This window comes from Thamnophis elegans, chromosome 16 (assembly GCF_009769535.1).
Source record: "Thamnophis elegans isolate rThaEle1 chromosome 16, rThaEle1.pri, whole genome shotgun sequence".
NCBI classification, from domain to species: Eukaryota; Metazoa; Chordata; class Lepidosauria; order Squamata; family Colubridae; genus Thamnophis; species Thamnophis elegans.
Window position 1 is genome coordinate 33,913,058 of NC_045556.1, and position 24,320 is coordinate 33,937,377.

Consider the following 24,320-nt stretch of genomic DNA (forward strand, 5'->3'; position numbering starts at 1 on the left):
GGTGTAGGGTCTCCTGCTTGGGCAGGGGTTGGACTAGATGACCCTTGTAGTCCTTCCAACTCTGTTCATCTGTTTAAAAAGAACATCTTCCCACCTGTGAGGGTTTCACAGGAATATCCTTTCACCAAGAGAAGCCTTCCAGGGGCTTCGTTCCACTGAATGAAAGGGTTGAGTTGCTTCAGTCTACAGGAGTCTTTTCCTTTGTGCTTTTTCCAAACCAATGTGTTTTTTTTTTTTTCTCCTCCTGCATTTTTTGGTCCTCTCCGGTAGGTGGCTTTCTCTTATTTTCTTTCTTGAGCTGAGACTTCTGGAGGATTCCATGCTTTGAAGAGCACTTCTGAAGCTACCCCACGCCTGGGAGTCCGCTTAACGGAGGTCTGCATGCAACTACGGCTTCGGTTGGAAACCAAAGTTCAGAAACCTTCAAACTAGCGGTCAACATAACAAGCACGGGAGATATCTGAGGCAATCATTATTTTCTTAAGGCCGCCGCTGCGTTTTTCCGGCTTTTGAATCCAGCCAACTGCCGGTTTTCCTTCACGCGCTGCCTGTGATGCGCAGGTGATAAACACGACATTCGGGAAGGGTAGGAGAAACTGGCTTGATGGAGCGGCTTTATCGATTATCTAGCGCCACCTACTGACAGTATAAACTTCCTGCAAGGCAAGGTAGAATTCTAGAAAGGTAGAATTCTAGCACTGGAAGGGTACCCTTGGAGATCTTCCAGACTGACCCCTCTGCTCAAGGCAGGAGAACTTTGGTCAAATGAGTGTCAATCTCTTCTTGAAAACCTCAAGTGATAGAGCACCCACAACTTCTCTTTTTTGTTTGTGCGTAAAGTTTTTTTTTTTTAAACATACACCACAATATCATCAATATCATTGCATGGGCAGTGTGGCATCTGAGTATCGTTCATTTTAGTACAAAACCAATATTAATACAGATAAATGATAGATAGATAGATAGATAGATAGATAGATAGATAGATAGATAGATAGATAGATAGATAGATAGATAGATAGATAGATGTAGGTAGGTAGGTAGGTAGGTAGAGATAGAAAGAAAGAAAGAAAGATAGATAGATAGATAGATAGATAGAGAGAGAGAAAGATAGATAGATAGAAGGTAGGTAGGTAGGTAGGTAGGTAGGTAGGGAGAGAGAAAGTGAGAAAGATAGAAAGAGAGATAGATAGATAGATAGATAGATAGATAGATAGATAGATAGATAGATAGATAGATAGATAGATAGATATCAGGACGTATTCCTTCATTTTTCACTTAATCAATGTTTACTACAGCCTTCTAATAACCATAGTCTAGTGTTATTATAGGGACGTGATGGCTCAGTGGCTAAGACGCTGAGCTTGTTGATCAGAAAGGTCGACAGTTCGGTGGTTTGAATCCCTAGCACCGCGTAACAGAGTGAGCCTCCCGTGACTTGTCCCAGCTTCTGCCAACCTAGCAGTTCGAATGTGTGTTATATATGTATATACTTTTGAGATCAAGCAACAGAATTTCATTTTTAATGTGTATCAGTAAAAAGGTTATCTATATCTATCTATCTATCTATCTATCTATCTATCTATCTATCATCTATCTATCTCCATCTATCTATCTATCTATTCATCCATCCATCCATCTCATTATATGTTTATCTATCTGTCTGTCTGTATCTCTGTCTACTTGTCTATCTATATCTATTTGTCTGTTGATCTATTTGTCTATTTGCCTGCCTGCCTGCCGTCCTGTCTATTATTTAAAGGCAAGATACAAATAAAAAAAGCTAGAAAAAAGATCCAGAGTAGCCCATAGAAATATAAACATTCCCCTAACTATCAAATTTTACCTCCAAAGGGAGAAACACTTTGGCTGTTTCTCCTTCACTTTCAGAAGAAAAAAACCCTCTTGAACAATTCCCACAGGGGGAGAGAGAGAGAGAGAGAGTTAGAGAGAGAGAGAGAGGGAGGGAGGGAGGGAGGGAGGGAGGGAGGGAGAGGGAGGGAGGTAGAGACAGACAGGAAGAGAGAGACAGAGAGAGACAGCAGGAGAGAGGGAGAGAGACACAGAGAGGGAAAGGGAGGGGGGGGGAGAGAGAAACAAGGTTTTTCCCCTCCAGTCTACCACCTCTCTCTCACACACACACAGTCACACACACCTAAAATGAGGAAGTACGACTACCCAGCCCTTACAGCTTGTGAAAAATTAACTCGACGGATTCAAACTGTCCTATTTCCACATCAAAAGGGAAGGCGCGCTGAGCTCTTCCCAAGTTATCTTCAAACGCCAACACCCTAGAAAGTTTCATGAAAAAGAGAAATAGAGAAAGAAATAGAGAGAGAGAAATAGAGAGAGAGAGAGAGAGAGAGAGAGAGAGATGTGGAGAAGAGAGAGCCTAGAGCTCCCCTAAGCCCTGTGCCCCTTACCAAAGCCTCCGCCTGTCCCTCTTTCTTTCTCTTCTCTCTCCTTCACCTAATTATACCCTGGTGAGTTTATTAATCAACTTGTAAATTATTTAGCAAGTAGCCACGCGCTACTACAAATACAAGGTGTAGGAAGACTGGAGGAGGGAGGGGGGTGGAAACCCCAGCCAAAGTCCCCGAGGATTTCTTAGCGATGTTGAGGCAGCGTGTGGTTTTCTTTCGTTTTATTTTATTTCATTTTTCATCAAATAAAGAAGAAATAAAACCCAAGCTTACCTCTCAGATGGGGAAATTTACCTAGCCTTTCAACTGGCAGAGAGGCTGGGTAAGTTATGTCTTTTATAGATAGATAGATAGATAGATAGATAGATAGATAGATAGATGATAGATAGATAGATAGATAGATAGATAGATAGATAGATAGATAGACAGACAGACAGACAGACAGACAGACAGACAGACAGACAGATAGATAGATAGATAGATAGATAGATAGGTAGGTAGATAGATAGATAGATAGATAGATAGATAGATAGATAGATAGATAGATAGATGATAGATAGATAGATAGATAGATAGATAGATAGATAGATAGATAGATAGATAGATAGATAGATAGATAGATAGATAGATAGATAGATAGACTGAGAGAGAGAGAGAGAGAGAAACAAACAGATGGATGGATGGATGGATGGATGGATGGATGGATGGATGGAAAGGAGAGGGAAAGACACCTTGGGATCAAAGGAATTGTCCTGTTTCTTTCTTGTTGCTGGCAAAATAGATTCCCAAAAGCCTCCAACCGGTTTCACTTCTCCAGCCACGAGTCAGTTTTTTTTCTCTTCCCAGGTGGGAGAAATTCAAATAGGATTCCTTTTTAAAGGAAGGGCAAGCAGGACTCAAAGGAAAGGCATTTTCACTCACTGCTGAAAATCGGTGCTTTTGTTTTTGATTTTAGGGGGGGAAAAGCAAGAGCGAAACGTAAAATTTAGAGCAGAGAAAAGGCTGTTGGTATTTTTTCCCCTTCTCTGCCAAACGAGAAAAATTGATTATTTGACGATGGCTAACAGAGGTAGATAGGTTGTTTTTGGTAGCCCTTAATGGACTTTTAAAAGGGACACGGTGGCTCAGTGGCTAAGACACTGAGCTTGTCGATGAGAAAGGTTGGCAGTTCGGCGGTTCGAATCCCTAACGCCGCATAATGGAGTGAGCTCCTGTGACTTGTCCCAGCTTCTGCCAACCTAGGATTTCGAAAGCACGTAAAAAATGCAAATAGGAAAATAGGAACCACCTTTGGTGGGAAGGTAACAGTTTTTCCATGTCCCTTCGGAGTTTAGTCATGACAGCCACATGACCACGCCTTTGAAAAGGAGATGAGCAGTGCCCCCTAGAGTCGGGAACGAGTAGCACATATGTGCGAGGGGAACCTTGACCTTTTAAGGGACTTTTGCTGACCAGTCTAAACAACATTTATTTCTAGATAAGAGATGAGGTACAGGAAGGGAGATATATTTTACTGTCTTTTAATACTGGACAATAAGTTCTTAGAATTGTTTACACGTGTGGTGAAGGTTGGGAATGATTTGCTTACATATTTGTCTTGTTCTTTATTATCCTCTTATTTTCCCTTTCTTTTCCCTCCCTCCCTTTTTTCTTTTCATTCTTTTCGCTTAGATTCACGTTTATCTTTTGTCTCTTTTATTAGTTATTGGTTTAAAACAGCAGGCTAGGAAGCTGGAGAGTGTAACTTCTAGTCCATTTTAGGCATGAAAGCCAGCTGGGTGACTTTGGACCAATCACCAGGAGAAGGTGAATTCTAGTCCACCTTAAGCTGTGCGGGTGGCTTTGGGCCAATCACCAGGAGACGGTGAGTTCTAGTCCTGCCTTAGGCGTGAAAGCCAGCTAGGTGACTTAAGTTAGTGCCTCTCAGCCACCTCACAGGGATGTTGCCTTGGGGAAAATTTGTAGAAATACTTTACATAAATAAGAAAAAATAAATAAAATACATCTTCCCACATGGATAATTAAGCTCAGAATTAATAAAGAAAAACATTTATGGACCCTCTGTTATGAACTGGATTAGTCTTACAGGGACCTGTCCCCAGGAACAAACACGACAAGGTGCCGTAATTCAATTTTCTTTCATCCCCTTCCACGGATCTGTCACCTTTCTCCCTTACCTGGCCATCCTCCATCAAGGTACGGCTTAATGAACCTCCCAAGTTTGGTATCACTGGTAGCGGCTTCCTTAAGCATTTGCCCGCAACAAACTGAGAAAAAGGAGAAAAGGGAAAAAGACAAGGTTAATTTTTAAAAAGGAAGGGAGGAAAAAAGAAAAGAAAAAAGAGGGAGGGGGAAAGAAGAAGGAAGAAAGGAGAGATAGGAAGGAAGGAAGGAAGGAAGGAAGGAAGGAAGGAAGGAAGGAAGGAGAGATAACTTGGAGGGAAGGAGAGATAGCTTGGGAGGGAGGGAGGAAGCAGAGATAGCTTGGAAGGAAGGAAGGAGACATAGGAAGGAATGGAAGGAGGGAGGGAGGAAGAAGGAAAGAAGGAGAGATAGCAAGGAAGGAGGGAGGGAGGGAAGGAGGGAAGGAGGGAAGGAGGGAGGAGAATGTGAGCTCAATGGAGAAAACGGAGAAACAGAAAAGGACAAGATAATTTTTAAAAGGTGAACAAACAAAATAAAGAGGAGAGGGGAAGGATGGAAGGAAAGAAGAGAAGCGGGAGCTCAGCCGAGAAGAAGGAGAGACAGAAAAGGTTTAATTTTTAAAAGGGGGAAAAGAAAAGAAAAAGTAGTGAGGGAGGGAGGAATAGGAAGAGGAACTCAAACCGAGAAGGCGGACGTGGGAACAGAATAACAAAAAGCAAAAATAAAAAGCCAGATGTGAAAAAAGGATACTGAATAATATAAAAGCCATGGGGCTCCAGTTTCTCCATCAGGTATCTCTCTCTCTCTCTTTCTCCCATCCCTCTCTCCCTCCCTCTCTTTTCTCTCTCTCTCTCTTTCTCTCTTGCTATACCAAACAAAAGCAAGGAAGAATACAGATTTTTTTTAAAAGGAGGTTTTATCTTTTTTTTTTTCTGTTTTTTTCTTGTGTAAGGTCAAGAGAGAGAAAGATACACATCAAAACAAGGCTCAGAATAGAAAACAGGAACCACTTTGGTGGGAAGGCAAAAGTGCCCGTGCGCCTTCGGCGTTGAGTCCTGCCGGCCACATGACCATGGAGACATCTTCGGACAGCGCCGGCTCTTCGGCTTTGAAACAGAGATGAGCAGCGCCCCCTAGAGTCAGGAACCACTAGCACAGATGTGGAACCTTTACCTTTATTATTCATTTTAGATTCTTTCTCAAACGTGACAACTTTTAAGATGTATGGATTCCAGCTCCCAGAATTCGCTTGGAATGCAACATGCAGTTCACGTAACAATAATCTTGCTTAGGAATGGAAATTGTGGTCATAAATTGAGGATTATCCCTACAGGGGGGGAAATGCACAAAGAAACAAAGAGGAATATTTATGGAGCACGAACCGTTGATGAGCCCGTATTTCTGAGATAGCAAGGCCGCCTGCAAACTTTTCCCAGATCCTGGAGGTCCACAAAGAAGAATCCGGGGTGAGAAAGGAGTGTTTGTATGAGGCGGTTGTCTAACGTGCGACAGAACTATTAAAAAAAAAGAAAGAAAAAGGCAGAAAGTGATACTGGCAATGACATACTGGCATGTTTTGACCAAGGTCTTAAAAAGCATGAAAAACTCCTTGTCCCGACAAAACCCCTTTATTAATTGACTGTGAATTCTGCTCATTCACATCCAGCAAAGTCTTTCAAGGGAGGATTTACGGTCACAGACCTTATCTGGCTTGGAGAGCTGCCAGGGCCGATACCTGCAGAACTTGGCAAGGAGTCTCCGAGAGTCAAGAACCAATGAAGCGAACTAATTGTCTCCTGCAAACTCCACTCCCCTTTCGCTCCTCTTTTATTTCCTCTGGGAGGGGCCATTCATCGACCACCTGTGGCCTTACTCCCAAGTTGACCCCTGTTCTTTAGCTGTTCCCTTCCTTTGGCCACTCTGCGCACACGCACACTGGGAACAGGCTCCAGCTGTTCTTCTGCCTCACTGATGTCTCTGAAGGCAGCTGATAACTGGCATACGGCTCTGGCCCCTCTCTGCCTCCGACGCAGAGCCCTCAGCAGAGCCTTCTCAGACTCCAGGACTGGCCCATCTTCCTCCCCAACCTCCCCACTATCCGAATCTGCTGCCAGCTCTGCTGGCTGCTGGTGAGACACAACAAGGGCAAAGATTTTCCATTTTTGAATACGGGGATGGAGCTTGGCTCTCTTGCACCTACAGAGAACGTCACACTCAACATGTCTACAAATGTACTTCTGTTACACATTTTTACAGTGGCATAAACAGAATTACTGGAGGCTAAAACATAAGAAGAGCAGTTGCAGGAACTGGGTATGCCTATTTTAATGAAAAGAAGGACCAGGGGAGACATGATAGCAGTGTTCCAATATCTCAGAGTTGCCACAAAGAAGAGGGAGTCAAGCTATTCTTCAAGCACCTGAGGGTAGAACAAGAAGCAATGGGGGAAACCAATGAAGGAGAGAAGCAACCTAGAACTGAGGAGAATTTCCTGACAGTTAAAACAATTAATCAGTGGAACAACTTGCCAACAGAAGTTGTGAATACTCCAACACTGGAAGTTTTTAAGAAGATTTTGGATAATGACTTGTCTGAAGTGGTGTAAGGTTTCCTGCCTAAGCAGGGGGTTGGACTAGAAGACCTCTAAAGTCCCTTCCAACTCTATTCTATTCTATTCTAATACATATCAGGAACCTGTTCCTTATCCCATTACATAAATTATCTCCCCAGAGGTTCCCAATTCTCTGTTTACACACTGCATCCCTTACTGGTGAAAGAAACTTGTTGAAGTTTTCAAACTTACAGATGCTCCAAACCAAAGCTCCTCCTAGTTTCAGAGCACAAGTTGAACTCCAAATAAACATCAGCTAAACAGACTTAGCTTATGTCTCTTCTCCCCAAGCTGGCATATCCAAGATTCAAGCTAACCAGCCTGCTTACAAATGATGCTTAATTTGCAGTAAATAACCAAGTTAATTAGGAGTAATGATCCCCTAGACTCCACTTTCTAATTATTCTTAAAAAAAGAAATAAAGAAAGAAATAATTTAGATGCCTCCACTGGAAAAAAAAAAGAAAGAAAGAAAGAGGGAGGGAAGTTTGTTTATTTTTATCATTCCAATTTTCAATTTCTCTCACTGCATTATTAATTAACAATAATTAATATTCAGGCTGCGCGCAACGCATTTGCAATCTGAGGCATGAATTGTTTATGAACGATGATGTGAACTTTTAAATTTAATTAAGTAATTTAAGAGGTAATTAATTTGTAAAACTCCAAATATAAACTTCGGCGGGCTTGTTTACCTTAAAACAGAGGCCTTCAAATTAGCGAGAGGCCTTTTTCCCCCCCGAAACGCATAAACGCAGAGTGAAGTTGTGTAAAGAGTCTATCAGCGCCCGACGGCTGAGAATGGAGCAATTATTATTATTATCTTTTTAAAAAGGCTGACTTTACAGAGAGCGATTTCTCCCGTTTTCCTGTTGAAGAGCCGAAACGAACGCAAATGAAGCCATGTTCAAAGCCAAGGCAACGAATCAAACCAAATGAGACAATTGGCAACTTTAAATCTCAACCCACAAATTTCTGTCTTACACATGGGAAGAAAAATCAGAACACCAAATACAAGCTGGGTGGATATGACTTTGTCGATGACTCTCACTCGGTCAAAGACCTTGAAATACTCATCTCTAATGATCTAAGCCCCAAAGCTCCCTGTAACAGCATTGCCGAAAAGGCATTAAGAGTTTGTCAACCTAATTTTGCGAAGTTTCTTCTCCGGTAACATTCTACTGCAAACTAAGGCATGCAAAACCTTTGCCAGACCAATCCTCGAATACAGCTCGTCTGCCTGGAATCCGCCCTGTATATCAGACATTAATACGATCGAGCGAGTCCAGAGGTATTTCACGAGAAGAGTCCTCCACTCCTCTGCTCACAACAGAACCCCTTATACCACCTGGCTTGAAATTTTGGGCTTGGGCAACCTGGAACTACGCCGCCCATGGTCTGATCTAAGCATAGCACACAAAATTGTCTGCTACAACGTCCTACTTGTCAACCACTACTTCAGCTTCAACCTCAATAATACACGGGCAAACAATAGATGCAAACTCAAGGTCAACTGCTCCAAACTCGATTGCAGAAAATACTTCAGCCACAGAGTGGTCAACGCCTGGAATGCTCTACCTGACTCCCTTGTTGCATCCTCAAACCCCCACAGCTTTTTGGGATAAATTTTTGGGATATATAATTTTGGGAGCTGAAGTCCGCCCACCTTCAAGTCGCCAAGGTTGAGACACACTGGTCTACTGTTTGGTACCATACCATCACGAGGACGATTCACACGTGAAGGTTGTGCCCAGCCTGTCCCTACCTTGCCAGAAGGCATCTGCGCAGGGTTGGTCTGCATTGATCAGCTTGATGGACTTCTCAAAGGACTGGACTATCCCTGGGACGTTCCGGTGATATTCCAGCAACCTCTGAGAGGTCTCCTTCTCAGATATGCCTTCAGGGGCCTTCAAACGCAACGGATGATGTCATCGGCGGGCCAATCAAAAGTCGTATGATATACCTCTGGGATAAAGACCAGGCATGAGACAGATTTGACTTAAAAGCCTGAAACAATATTTAACTTGCAAACGAATCTTATTCTTGGAGAGTATTCGGAAGAGCAGTTCATGGAACATCTGAGATACAGAATATCTCTCTACTTGCCCCCCTAGAATAGAGGCATGGTTGTCTCTCAGTGTTGTGGATGATTAATTCCATATTCTCCAGTCCACAAATCTACCATATTTTTCAGAGTATAAGACGCACCTTCCCCCCCCCTCTAAAAGAGGGTGAAAAATTGCGTGCGTCTTACACACTGAATGTAGCCCCACCCACCCACTGGCCCCAACCCTTTGGCTTCTGCCACCCAGCAATCTACCTCTTTGCAGGCTTCAATAGGCTATAGCAACCCCTGCAGCCTGTAACAGCTGATGATCGGGAGAAACTGAAAGTGAAACTTGCTGTTTGCTCCACCAGGCAAATTGGGTTCTACCACAAAACCGCGGACGACAAATCGCGGTCGACGAAAGCGCGTATGTGACGTCATCACAGCGCGACGGAAAAGATCGAAAAATGTAAAAATAAAGCGAAAACCTTACCCTAACCCCCCCAAACCTAACCCTAAACCTAACCCTTAACCTAACCCTAAACCTAACCCTTAACGTAACGAAAACCTAACGCTAACCCTTAACCTAACGCTAAACGTAACGCTAACGCTCTAACCCTAACCCTTAACCTAACCCTAACCCTAACCCTTAACCTAACCCTTACCTTTATGTGAATCGGCTTGCTGTAATTTAATTTTTATTTCAATTTTTCGATCTTTTTTGTCGCGTTGTGATGACGTCACATACGCGATTTCGTCGACCGCGGTTTTTGACGGGTCACGGGCAAATTGCTAGGAGGCAGATTTTTTTTTCCTTGTGCTAATCAGGCTGTTTGCTGCAAGGAGGGGTAAGTCAACAACTATAAATGCCTATAGAATGTTCAAATTAGGAGACTTATTTTTTTAAAGACTGCTTTATTGTTGTTCTAGACAACTTAACAAAATGAAGAAGCTTTTTAAAATAAATGATTGATCTGAAGAAGCCCAGTGCTATTGTTTTAAAAAGTGATATTCTTTTAAATAGCAGAGAATAACGTATACTTCCAGAAAGCCACATCAATTTTAACAACATCTATACAAGTATAGTCTGAAATATAACACTACAAACAGTGTATATTGTCTGTACTGTTTGTTGCAAGGAAGCAAATTGCTGGGAGGCAGAGGCAGATATTTTCCCCTTCTTTTCCTCCCTAAAAGCTAAGTGCGTCTTATACTTCAGAGCGTCTTATACTCCGAAAAATACGGTAATCTTCACCGACTGTCCAAGCTTTAATGGACAACATATCTGAAGGGCATCAGGCAGCCAATTCTGGTTCGGAGAGGTTCAGAATGAGATGGGATGAAAGATGGATGCATGAAGAGAATGGGTAGGGATGACATGATAGCAGTGTTCCAATATTTGAGGGGCTGCCACAAAGAAGAGGGGCTCAACCTATTCTCCAAAGCACCCGAAGGCAGGGCAAGAAGCAACGGATGGAAACTAATCAAAGAGAGAAGCAATGTAAAGCTAAGGAGAAATTAACAATTAATCAGGGGAATGATTTGCCTCCTGAAGTTGTGGGTGCACCCATCACTGGAGGCATTTAAGAAGAGATTGGACAACCATTTGTCTGGAATGGCAGAGGGCTTCGGTAATTACCTCCGGTAATTTCATCCACTCTCTTTCCCAAATTCCGCTCGATCAGCACGATGTCGGGAGCGTACAGCACCACTGGGAAAATAATTGAGGAAAACGTTACCAATGCAGGACTGAAAAAATTGGGATTTTTTTTTTTTTTACCCCGTGCTTTCAGATCCTGTTCTGACCCAGGCTTCCTTAGAAAGCAAGAAGCAGAGTCTGGGTCCCGGCAAAACGTCTCTTATTCACACGACTGTGAATTCCTTTCATTCAGAGTCCGCAAGGCTTGGCAAGCAGTCTTTCAGAGGAATGTTTATCAACACGAACTTTATCTCACTTGGAGAGCTGCCAGATAACTAGTTCCAAACAGGGCAAGGCAACCCTTGGCACAGTGTCTCTTATAGCCACAAACAGAACTTTCCACTCTCGAAACGAGCGAAGGAACGAATTGATTCCTGCAAAAGCCCCCTCCTCATTCACTCCTCTTTTGTTTCCTCTGGAAGGGGCCAATCACCTCCAAGGTGTGCCTTTACACCAAAGACAATTCCTTGTGTGTCCAATCACACTTGGCCAATAAAGTTTTCTATTCTGTTCCATTCCATTCCACTCTATTCTATTCTATTCTTTTATTCTATTCTATTTTCTATTCTATTTTCTATTCTATTCTCTATTCTATTCTCTATTCTATTTTCTATTCTATTTTCTATTCTATTTTCTATTCTATTCTATTTTCTATTCTATTCTATTTTCTATTCTATTCTATTTCTATTCTATTCTATTCTCTATTTTATCTCCCTATTCTGTTCTATTTATTATTTCTGTCTTCTCTTCTATTCTGTATATTCTATTTTTATTCTATTCTATGCTATGCTATTCTATATATTCTATTCTATTTTTTATTCTGTTCTATGCTATGCTATTCTATTCTATGTATTCTGTTCTATTTTTATTCTGCTCTATGCTATTCTATGCTATTCTATTCTTTTCTATTCTATTCTAAAGTTATAGGCTATGAACTAGGAAGCATTCAAAGAGAATTTAGAGAAGGCAAAGTCCATACCGACATGTCTAGGAATGATACCCCGCACTTGCAAGGACTTGGCAAACTCTCGGCTGTCCGGAAGCCCTTCAAGAATCCAACCCTGGAGGATAAGAGATGCAAAGTTAATCTCTCACACAGGGTGTGCAGAACATGAGTGCGAAACACGACTGAGGACCAGGGAGAGCTTCCTGCTTTCAGAGGAGAAAAGCCAGCGTTCTATTGATGTCCCAGAGAGGGAAGCCAAACCCTGACCCATCGGAGGAGTCTGGGAAGAGGCCCCTCTTGCCAGGAGATTCTTGGAGACCCTCAGAGGTTCTCTTGGCCAGAAGAGAAGGGGAGGAGCCCCAACACTCAAAGGTCTGAGCAGGCAGGCAGACAAATAGACAGATGATAGACAGGGAGAAGATAAAATTAAACTAGACAGACAGACAGATGAAATGGATGGATGGATGGATGGATGGATGGATGGATGGATGGATGGACGGACAGATAATAGAAATAGAGAGGTGATAGAGAAATGAGAGGGGGGGAGGGAGGGAGAGGCAGACAATGATAGATGATAAACATTGGATGGATGGATGGTTGGATGGATGGATGGACGGACGGACGGACAGATAATAGAGATAGAGAGGTGATAAAGAAATGAGAGACAGAGATGATAATCCTCTATCTATGGATGAAGGATGGATGATAGATGAGAGTGAGAGTTTAGATAGGTGGGTAGGTAGACAGATTAGAGAGAGAGAGAGATTAGGTATGTAGGTAGGTAGGTAGGTAGGTATGTAGGTAGGTAGATAGATACAGATTAGATAGATAGATAGATGAGATTAGAGATAGAGAGAGATAGAGAGACAGAGAGATGATAGATAGATAGATAGATAGATAGATAGATAGATAGATAGATAGATAGATAGATAGATAGATTGATAGATGATAGATAGATATAGAGAGATGATAGAGAGATATAGATAGATAGACAGAGACAGACAGACAGACAGATATAAATGAGATTAGAGATAGAGAGATAAGAGAGATGATAGACAGATAGATAAGATAGATAAGATAGATAGGTGATAGATAGATAGATAGATAGATAGATAGATAGATAGATAGATAGATAGATAGATAGATAGATGAGATTAGAGAGACAGACAGTTAGAAGAAAGAAGGGAGGGAAGGAAGGAAGGAAGATAAGAGGGAAGGAGGAAGGGAAGAAAGGAAGAAGATAAGAGAGAGGGAAGGAAGGAGGGAAGGAAGGAGGGAAGGAAGGAAGGAAGGAAGGAAGGAAGGAGGGCATGGAGGGAATAGAAGGTAGCTTGACAAACAAGTTGTCTATAATTAAGCCTATTTCAAAGTGCAGGGCTAATGCATTATAAATAAGCCCCTCTAGAACAGATATATGGGTCACTCTCTCCCTCTCCTACCCCGCCAAGGTTTCTCCCGTCCGATCCCTAATTAGACTACATTATCCACTGGCTTGACACTTCAGTCAAACGTCCATCGCCAAGGTGCCCCGCTCGCTCGGCTTGGTGTAGGTTTATTGATATTCCGCTGGGTTCCCTCGGCCGAACCTCTCCCCTCCCCCCCGCATTCCCAGCGGCCGGCTTCTGTTTTATCCCACATCAAAAGGGCTGTATGCTCAGGGCACTCCTCGTCCGCCCGCCCCCCACGGCTGGCTGGTTGCCTGCCTGCCCGCCTGGCGCAGAGCCGGAGGTCTGAAAACAGCTGCGAGCAGAAATGGTATCACAGGAGGGACCACTTCCAACAGATGTTGGAGAGGGGAGGGGGATGAAGGAAAGGAGGAGGAGGAGGAGGAGAAGCGGAGGAAGGGACAGGGAGGGGGGCAAGAGGAAGAGGGAAGAGCAGGCAACCCGAGTTATATATCGACCGTGGCTTCCCCCCTGCCTCGCCATTAAAGAGTCATTAACAGCATCTTCAGGCTTCCATCCCGAGGGAGCCGCGGGGCAGGAGCCCCTTCTACAAGTAGTCCTCGACTTACGACCACAAGCATTTGGCCGTGGCTAAGCGAGATGTTCCTCAAGCGATTTTCACCCTGTTCCACGGCCTTTCTTGCCAGAGTTGTTAAGTGGATCATTGCTTAATAATATGGTCATTAAGTGAACCCGGCTTCCCCATCCGCTTGGCTTGTCAGAAGGTCGCAAAAGGGGGTCACATGACCTTCGCTACACTGTGACCATCGTGAGTATGGATCAATGGCTAATGGTCTGAATTTCGATCACTTAACCTACTTCAAAACCCGAGTTGGAGCTACGCGGAATTTTTCTTGGCGCCTATCAATTTACTGCGCTGAGCCGCGGAGAAGTAAGAGCTAGTTGGCAAACCGCAGCGCGCAAAGATGCCGAAAACCTTTGCCCCCCCCCCCCCGCGAGCTGCCAGCTGCAGGACTTAATACCCGTGGCCCTTGGGCTGCAGGACACACAAACACACAAACCCTGTTGTGATCAATCGCAATTCTAGCGGCATTCACAGCCCTCTAGGATTCCTGGAAGCCTCATCGATCAATACATAGGGGCTCCTCGGAGATTCCCAGCGACAGCGTTAAACCCCCAAGAGCGTCGCAAGGATGTCCGCGCAAAAGCCAACGCAACGGCAAGAGGTGGGACAGAAAGCCAGGCAATTAAGGCCAGCCGAATGACACCGGGAGGAGAAATAAAAGGAAGAAGCGGGAAGGAACGGTAGCCCGCAGGCCCAGTTCACACAATGTTTTGACATTTTTCTTCCGAACTAGTGATATACCGAGCTGCCTTTTCGAGCCGCGTGCCGTAAATCTGGCTGGAGGTTGTCGGGGAAGCAAGATCTTCCCACTTTGAAGCAACTTTGCTTTCCCTTTAGGTTGGAACTGAACACAGTGCTTGCTGGTCATTGTGGCACTGAATCTCAGGATCTATGGTGATTATTTTCCCTTGCAAAATAGATGCGGAATAGGTGTCAATCCACCTCGATTTTCTGTTGTTCAAACGTTACTGTTCTGACCTAGGCTTCCCGAGACAGTAAAAGCACGCGCTTAGTCCCCCAAACCCTCTTTTTATTTCAACGGCTGCGGAATTATGTTCCTTCACAGCCCATAATGAGTCCCAAATAAGTTTGTAAAGAGTCCAACAGAAGTCTGCCAAAGTCTTTCGGGATAAGCCTGAAAAGCACCCATCTTTATCTCCCTTGAAACGCTGCCAAAGATCTAATTGGCAATTAGCTTTGCAAGGCCACACGGAGCACAGAGTCAAACGGAGCTTCAGAATTTAGACGACCAGAATGAACAAAGAGCTTGGTTGCTTCTCTCTTTCATTAGTTTCCACCTGCTTGGCAACTGGCTCATACTTATGACCATTATTGTGTCTTAGGTGATCCCCTTTTGTGACCTTCTATTGAGCACAATCAATGGGGAAGCCAGATTCACCTAACAACTGTGTTACTATTAGAATAGAATAGAATAACAGAATAGAATAATAGAATAACAGAATAGAATAGAATAACAAATAATAACAGAATAGAATAGAATAACAGAATAGAAGAATAGAATAGATTAACAGAAAATAATAACAGAATAGAATAGAATAGAATAATAGAATAGAATAACAGAAAAGAATAACAGAACAGAATAGAATAGTATAACAGAAAAGAATAACAGAATATAATACAATAGAAAGAATAACAGAATAGAATAGAATACAATAGAATAACATTTTTGGAAGGGACCTTAGAGGTCTTCTAGTCCAACCCCTTGCTGAGGCAGGAAACCCTATACCACTTCAGACAAAGGGTTATCTAATCTCTTATTAAAGACTTCCAGTGTTGGGGCATTCACAACTTCTGGTGACAAGTTGTTCCACTGATTCATTGTTCGCACTGTCAGGAAATTTCTCCTTAATTCCAGCTTGCTTCTCTCCTTGATTAGTTTCCACCCATTGCTTCTTGTTCTACCCTCAGGTGCTTTGGAGAATAGGTGGACCTCCCCCCCCCTTCTTTGGGGTAGCCCCTGAGATGCTGGAACACGGGTATCACGTATGTATCACGCTCTGGGTGATACATACGCTGCAGACACAGTCATCCAGCTTCAGGCGTTCTTCAATCAGTTGGGCCCACAGATCTTCGGAGACATTCTAAATCATTGTTCAAGAAAGAGAAGGAAGAGGTGAGCTCAAGAGAATCAGACCCCAACTCCATGCAATCAAGAAATATCTCAATCAAGCAACCAGCGAGGACAGGACAACTCCTGACCCCACCGCTAGAATATAAAACGAGAGCCAACCCCACTCTTTCTAGCACTGATAAGGTTACCAAGTTGGGTGATGAGATGTCAGTAAGAAAATAACCAAGCTCAGAGAGCACCTGGGACCTGAGTCACCCTCCTCCTCCTCCTCCTCTTCTTTTACTTCCCTCCCCTCCTCTCCCCAAACCGCACTCCCTTCTAGGACTGATGACATTATCTAGTTGGATCATGAAACGTCTGCAAGAAAACGTCTGAGTACCCCAGAGCCACCATCCTCATCCTCTTCCTCCTCTTCTCTTCTTCCTCGTCCTCCTGCTCTTTTGCCCCCTTCTCCTTCACTGCACAAACCCCACTCCTAGCACTGATGATGTTCCCTGGCTAGGTAATGAAACATCTGCAGGAAAGTCACCAAGCTCAGAGAGCACCAAGGATCCTGCAGTCATCCTTCTTCTCTTCCTCCTCTTCTTCTTCTCCCTCCTTCTCCTCCACTCCATAAACCCCACTCCCTCCTAGCACTGATGATGAAATGTCTGCAAGAAAACCACCAAGCTCAGAGAGCACCAAGGACCCCACAGTCGTCATCCTTCTTCTCCTTTCTTCTACCTCCTTCTCCTCCACTCCACAAACCCCTCTCCCTTCCATCACTGATGACGCTACCTAGTGGGGTGATGAAATGCCTACAAGGAAGCCACCCAGCTCAGGGAGGACCCCACAGTTGGAACCCCGGGCTATGAAGATTCTCTTCTCTCGTTAGCCACATTTTTTGTGGGGCCCAGCTTCGGCACGATGGGAAGGCGGTGCTCCAGAGCTTCATCCGTTTTTATCGCAAGAGACCCATCTGCATTAAAGGATCTCCAACAGGGCAGCTGAAGGATTCAGCTGGCCAGCCTAAGGCTATCGGCCATGGACGTTTCTCTATCGGTTGGGTAAAAGAGAGGACCATGTTTCCTTTGCCGCTGTGCTAACTATGAGTTCATGGTGATCGCCAACGGCTTTACTTAGCCACAAATACAGCGTCTCACCAGTCTAGGCCTTCATCCATTTTTCCTGATTTCTTTCAACCCCTTCTTGTTTTTCTCCTCCTCATTTAAACATTTCCTACGGTTTCTCCCTTTTTTAAACAAATCTTCAAGGCCTCGTGTCTTTACAGCCATAACAGTTCAACCATGAGCTACCAATAGTCTATTAGAACACTAAGCGAGCTAGAGTGTGTGGGGTTATGGTAGTTGCAGGGAACTCTTGCTGATGTTACCTAGCTGGGTAATGAAACGTCTGCAAGAAAAGAAGAAGAAAAAACACCAGCTAAAAGATCTTCTTCTCTTCCTTCTCCTCCCCTTCTCCTGTTCCTCATCCTCCTGCTCTTCTGCCCTCTTCTCCTTCTGCTCCACTGCACAAACCCCACTCCCTTCTAGCACTGATGATGTTATGTAGTTGGGTCATGAAATGTCTGCAAGAAAACAACCAAGCTCAGAGAGCACCATGGACACCACAGTCGCTGTTTTTCTTCTCTTCTCCTGTTTTTCTACCTCCTTCTGCTCCACTCCACAAACCCCTCTCCCTTCCAGCACTGATGACGCTACCTAGTGGGGTGATGAAATGTCTGCAAGGAAACCACCAAGCTCAGACAACACCAAGGACCCCACAGTCCTCTTCTTCCTCCTTTTCCTTCCCACTTCTCTTTCTCTCCTTCACTTCTCCCCAATCCCCTTTCCCTTCTAGCTTGGATGATGTTACCTAGCTGGGTCATGAAATGCCTGCAAGAAAACCACCCAGCTCAGAGAGTACCAAGGACCCTACAGTCCTCCTCCTCCTCCATTCCCTTCCCACTCCTCTTTCCCCTCTCCTCTCCTTCCCACTTCTCTTTCTCTCCTTCACTTCTCTCCAATCCCCTTCCCTTCTAGCCCTGATGATGTTCCCTAGCTGGGCCATGAAATGTCCTGCAAGAAAACCATCCAGCTCAGAGGACTACCAAGGACCCAACAGTCCTCCCTCTCCTCCTCCACTCCACAAACCCTTCTCCCTTCCAGCACTGATGATGCTACCTCGTGGGGTGATAAAATGTCTGCAAGGAAACCACCAAGCTCAGGCAGCACCAAGAACCCCATAGCCCGCCCCTAAAAACCCCGGAAAGTCCGCCGTGCTTCCTCCAGATGAGCAGCCAGCAAACAGAACATAGAAGTTGGCGGATCGGCGTGTTTAATAATTCTCAGAAACTTTTTCCCCCTGCTCTTCCCCAACGAGAAGAAATGTTGCTTTCGCTTCAAAGGAGCTGGGATGTAAGCCTGTCCAGGATGGGGTACCGGTGATCCATGGCAGGCAGGTGAAGGGTGGACTAAATGACCCAATTAGGCCTTTCCCCGGTGACTCGAAGCCGGCTCCGTTAGGCACCCGAGCGCTGGAGAAGAGGAAAGAAACAACTTCGGCGGGTTTCTTGGAAGTCTTGAGAGTCCCGCCGGGCGGGCGCGTCAAAAGCTTCCCGCAGCCTCTCGCGGCTGGAGACATTCCTTGGCAGCTTTGAGGCTGTCACTTTACAAAGGTGCCTCATGCTGCTTGCAGAAGCGCCAGTCTCTCCCGGCCTGCTTTGATGTGTCATTTTCAAGAGATCTTGGGGTCTGGTGGAATCCAATTTAAGCCCCTCCCCGCTTTCCTCCCCATCCCTTCTGAACTCCTTTGGCTCAGTTCTCCTCCGGCTTGCCGGACCCGGCTTGCATGGCCAGCCTCGACGAGGTGAGGAGCAGCAACCAAGCAGGGGATGGATGGATGGTTGGAGGACAAGAGGAGGGACAGATGGACAGAGCTGCTTGGTCAATGCAGGGGAGGGGATTCAGTTCCCAGCCTCTGGCTAGCTGTCTTCAGCAGAGGAGGGGGAGGTCTCCCCCTAAAACTGGGCAGGAGTATAGTTCAGAAAATATATATATATATTCTGGAGGAACCGTGGGTCTGAAAGGATCTGGGACGGATGGAATAGTAGGTTTCTAGCTCAGGGGACTGGTGATGTTACTGATTTGGGTCACGAGATGTCTGCGAGAAAAAGAACCAACCTCAAAAGCTACTGTATTTATATACAGTAGCGCTGATGATGTTCCCTTGTTGGGTCACGAAACGTCTGCAAGAAAACAACCAAGCTCAGAGCTACTGCCTAGAGAGCAGAAAGCTGATCACACTCACTAGCACTGATGATGTACCTAGCTGGGTCATGAGATGTGTGCAACGAAACAGAGAAGTGGAGAGAGCATCGAGGCCAATCACTAGGAGACTGGGAATTCTAGTCCCGCCTTAGTGATAAAAGTCAGTGGGGTGACTTTGGGCCAATCACTAGGAGACTGGGAATTCTAGGTCCCGCCTTAGTCATAAAAGACATTGGTTGACTCTAGGCCACTCCCTCTCTCTCTCGATGCAATCCACCTCACATGGTTGTTGTTGTTGTGGGCAAAACAGGAGGGAGAAGCAATATGGTCTATGTTCAACTCCTCGAGTTACTTCCCACGGGATAAAAAACTCATCCATCCATAAAAACTCATCACTCTGCTTAACAACCAGTTCCCACAACACGGTCAAATAATTTACTAAGACTGTATTACTATTCTTCTTCTCTTCCTTCCTAGCATCTATCTCTCCCCACTTATGACTATAACCATGTTGCTTGTATCTTTCAATTTATGTTGTTTTTATTTGTTTCCTAGTACGATTTGATAGCTTATGACTTTCACTAAGTGTTGTATCTTTTTATTCTTGATGAATGTATCTTACTCTCCTTATGTACACTGAGAGCATAAGCACCAAGACAAATTCCTCGTGTGTCCAATCACACTTGGCCAATAAAGAATTCTATTCTATTCCATTCCATTCCCATTTCTATTCTATTCTTCCATTCCATTCTATTCTATTCATGTCATTCCATTCCCATTTCTACTCTATTCTTCCATTCCATTCCATTCTATTCCATTTCATTCCAATTTCTATTCTATTCTTCCATTCCATTCCATTTCTATTCTATTCTTCCATTCCATTCCATTCCATTCATTCCAATTTCTATTCTATTCTTCCATTCCATTCCAATTTCTATTCTATTCTTTCATTCCATTCCATTCCATTCTATTCCATTCCAATTTCTATTCTATTCTTCCATTCCATTCTATTCCATTCCATTCCAATTTCTATTCTATTCTTCCATTCCATTCCAATTCTATTCTATTCTTTCATTCCATTCTATTCCATTCCATTCCAATTTCTATTCTATTCTTCCATTCCATTCTATTCTATTCCATTTCATTCAATTTCTATTCTATTCTATTCTACTTTATCTTCTTCCCTAATACTCTTTCTCAACCAAAGTAGAGGTTCAGCACCTAGGACAGCACACGGGGAGAGAGACTTTTTCCCCCCTCACTCACCATCTGGTTCGACAAGTTGGATTTTTCTGGGACTTTTCTGATTCCTTTGAAGGGCCTAGAGTTGCGGGGGAAACCGCTCTTTCTTCGCAGATGCAGCTGAGCCAGGGAGAGAGGCCTACAGTGTGCGCCGTGTCAATTCGTTAGCTGTTCCCCACCCTGCCATGTCTGATTTTTGCCAGGTCTCCGTGCCTTTCATGTCGCGTAATAATCAAGGAAACCCTATAGGGTACCTTGAAAGCACCGCTGATTAGCCTGAAATATGCTAATAATGAGAGTAATTAAGCCAAAGGGATTTTTCCCCCCCTTTCCCTGCTCACAAACATGGCTGTGTGCTTCGGTGTGTGTGCGCGTGTGTGTGTTTGTGTTGTGTGTGTGTGTGTGTGTGTGTGTTTGCATCCTCCAAATCAATTGAGGCTTTATGTGAATGGAACGGAAATCCATCTCCAGGAAAAAGAAAGGCTCTGGGTGGTTGTTCCCCCCCCCCCCCCCGAGATCAATTGAAAAAGAGGGCCCAAGATTGGTTGGGGTGATCGATGACAGAAGGAGCAAGAAAGCTGCACACCCAGGAAGCTAAAAATAAGTTTTTAGAATGTAGAATAACAGAGTTGGAAGGGACCTTGGAGGTCTTCTAGTCCAACCCACAGCTCAGGGAGGAAAGCCTACACCACTTCAGACAAATGGTTATCCAACATCCTTAAAAACGTCCAGTGTTGGAGCATTCACAACTCCTGGAGGCAAGTTGTTCCACTGATTAATTGTTCTCATTTTAGGAAATTCCTCCTCAGTTCTAAGTTGCTTCTCTCCTTGATTAGTTTCCACCCATTGCTTCTTGTTCTACTCTCAGGTGCTTTGGAGAATAGTTTGACTCCCTCTTCTTTGGGGCAGCCCCTGAGATATTGGAAGACTGCTATCATGTCTCCCGTAGTCCTTTTTTTCATCAAACTAGACATACCCTGTTCCGTTTTTTATTTGTATCCTGCCTTATTATTTTTTACAAAAAATATAATACATATCCAACAAACCTTCCTCCTCCTATTTTCTCCCTAACAACAAACTGCCAAAGGCAGGACTAGAACTCCCATCTGGTGCTGATTGGCTCAAAGTAATCCAACCAGCTTTCATTCCTAAGGCAGGACTAGAACTCACCGTCTCCTGGTGATTGGCCCAAAGTCATGCAGCTGGTTTTCATTCCTAAGGCAGGACTAGAACTCCCGTCTCCTGGTGACTGGCCCCAAGTCACCCAGCCGGCTTTCATGCCTAATGCAGGACTAGAACTCTCCATCTCCTGGTGAACTGGTCCAAAATCACCCAGCTGGATTTCATGGCTAAGGCGAGACTTGAACTCAACATCTCCTGCTTTCCACTTGGCGCCTTAAGCCCCCTGCTGCATAATGGATGGGCAAAGAGGCTGAGAAGAGACCCTCCCTAGTCTCCTGGGCTGTAAAAGGGGGGAGGGGACGTGAGATTTATATTTTCAGACTTGCAAGGTTCTGTGAATGTCGCCTTAGAATGAAATCGAATTGGTTGATCCGGCCGTGTTGCTGTCTGGTCTACCTGAGAAGACTTGACAACCAGGAGCCTCTTATCACCGACTTCCGAAGGGCGCCCAGGAGCCCATTCTTGATGCCAGCAAACGGTGATAATTGGACCCCTCATCGCGCGCTTGCCAAAAAAAACCCCCGGCAAACGCCACAATTTATTTCCTCCCCTCCCTCGCCCGCAGAGACAGCCTTGTTACTTGTAGAAAATCTACCTGCTTTCTCTCCAGACGCTTTCGCACTTCACTTGAGAGGTCTGACCAATCATCGCTACCAAAGCTCTCGGGAAATCCGGGGGATTATCAATTGTTTACTGAGCCACATCGCCTGCAGGGAGACTACAAAAGGTGGGGGAAGGGAAACAGGCCGGTGGGGAAGTGTGTGTGTGTGTGCAAGAAATGTGTGTTTGCCACAAATATTTGAAGAAATAGGAAAGGGTCCCTAGCAGGGAAAAGACACCCCCACCCCACGGTGCTCAGAGCAAAAAAGTCAAAAATGATGCACGAGAACAGCTGCTTTAAAAAAGAGAGAGAGAAGGAGGGGAAACGACTTTTAAATTTGACACGGTGGAATTTGGGACGGGACATTATGGAGGCCGGAAAAAATATGTCCTCCCGGGTCTGTTCAAAAAGCAGCGGAAGTTTCCCCCCCCCCCCATTTTTTTTCCTAGAGGTTTCAAGCCGAGCCTTGTCACCGGGCAGCTTTAATGTGGATTCAATTTAAAGGGCGGTTCTGATAAAATAGGTAAATAAAATCAATAAGTGAGGTGCAATGGAAAAGGGAATCAACATCAGTGGCGGCCTTTTCTGGTGTTGCAATAGGAGGTAGCCGTAAGCAACTTCCCCTTTCAACCAAGAGCTATTGATCAATAATCAAGAGCCCCAAGTCATTAATTACCTAAAGGTCTGAAGAGATCATCGAAACGGAGCGATGGAAATTGAAAAATCTTAACGCGGCCCCTGTGTTAAGGGAACATCTGAAGTTATGCTTGGCTTAAAGCAACAGCCCCTCCTGCTGCTTTTTAAATGGTCATTCGATGGTCTTCTCCTGATTGTTATTGTGGGCGTTTTGCTATCTTTAAACATGATGGGAAGGAGCTAGGGGAGAGGAGTGGGAGTTTTGGAGGTATGGTCACTTTTTCCCCGGCAACTTAGTGAAGGAGGGTGGAGAAGGAGGAGGAGGAGGAGGAGGAGGAGGAGAGAAGAGGAGGAGGAGGAGGAGGAAAAGAAAGAGGAGAAAAGGAAGAAAAAGAGGCGGAAGAGAGGAGGAGAAGGGATGGAGAAGGAGATTGAGAGAAGGAAGACAGAGGAAGAAGAGGAAGGAGGAGGAGAAAAGGAAAAAAGAAAAAGGAGGAGGAAGGTGGAGGAGGTTGAGAGGAGGAAGACAAAGAGAAAGAAGAAGAAGAAGAAGAAGAAAGAAGAAGAAAGTAGAAGAAAAAAGTAGAAGGAGAAGGAATTACAGTATATGGCGAAGAAGAGGGAATTATATGAAGGAGAAAGAATTAGATAGAGGAGGGGGAAGTGGTGTTGAAGAAGGAGCAGTGAAGGAGAAGGAAGGGAAAAGGAAGGGGAAGGGGAAGGAGAGAGATGGATAAAGAGGAAAAGGAGGAGGAGGAGGGGGATATACTCACGATAGTAGTTTTCCCAGAGGCTGGAGGGCCAAGTAAAAAGATCCTTGGAGCTATGGATAAAAAAAATAAATTTTTTTAAAAAAATGTCAGGATTCTTGATTCTTACACAGCTGGATCAGTTTCTAATTCCTGCCCGACATGGGAGCTGCTTCCTTGAGGTTCAGTTTGGTGCTTCTGTTTACATTCGTCAACATGGCCTCCAACGGGAGGCTGGAGGTCGAAGAAAATTGAGAGACACAGAGATGCTCTACTTGGGAGTGGGAGTGGACAGATGTTGTGGACTTCAACTCCCATGACAACCTTGCTATTGTGGTCAGGGAAAGGAATGTATGTTTTTTTATTTATTTATATAGTCAAGCGTGTATGAGAAAACAAGTATGAATGTAACATATAAACGTATAAGCAGGTGTTTCTGACCCCCTTCTCCGTCCAGTAACGAATCCGAGACAAGCTTAACTGGAATGTACTTTATAGCAAGACACCAAAACCTCGGTGGCTGAAAGCAGCAGAACAAACAGATAAGGACCTTGGCAGCAACTCAGACAAATCTTGGCAGCAATCCAGCCTGCCAAACTAGGTACAAAAGTTCTCCAACTTTTAATCACTGCGTTGACTTCTGCAAAGAGGGGCGTGTGCACAAGTAGC

General features: G+C 44.5%; 1 protein-coding gene across 1 annotated transcript in view; it reads right to left on the reverse strand.

The window, feature by feature from the left end:
- Positions 1–2,185: 2,185 nt before the first annotated feature.
- AK8 (adenylate kinase 8) overlaps positions 2,186–24,320 on the reverse strand; it is a 34,741-nt gene continuing 12,606 nt past the window's right edge. Inside the window, 11 exon segments of the mRNA XM_032233226.1 lie at positions 2,186–2,291; positions 4,588–4,690; positions 5,951–6,082; positions 8,944–9,096; positions 9,099–9,143; positions 10,865–10,936; positions 11,904–11,985; positions 15,935–16,003; positions 22,261–22,318; positions 22,320–22,372; positions 23,676–23,725. Of these exon segments, the coding sequence (XP_032089117.1) occupies positions 2,186–2,291; positions 4,588–4,690; positions 5,951–6,082; positions 8,944–9,096; positions 9,099–9,143; positions 10,865–10,936; positions 11,904–11,985; positions 15,935–16,003; positions 22,261–22,318; positions 22,320–22,372; positions 23,676–23,725 (923 nt within the window).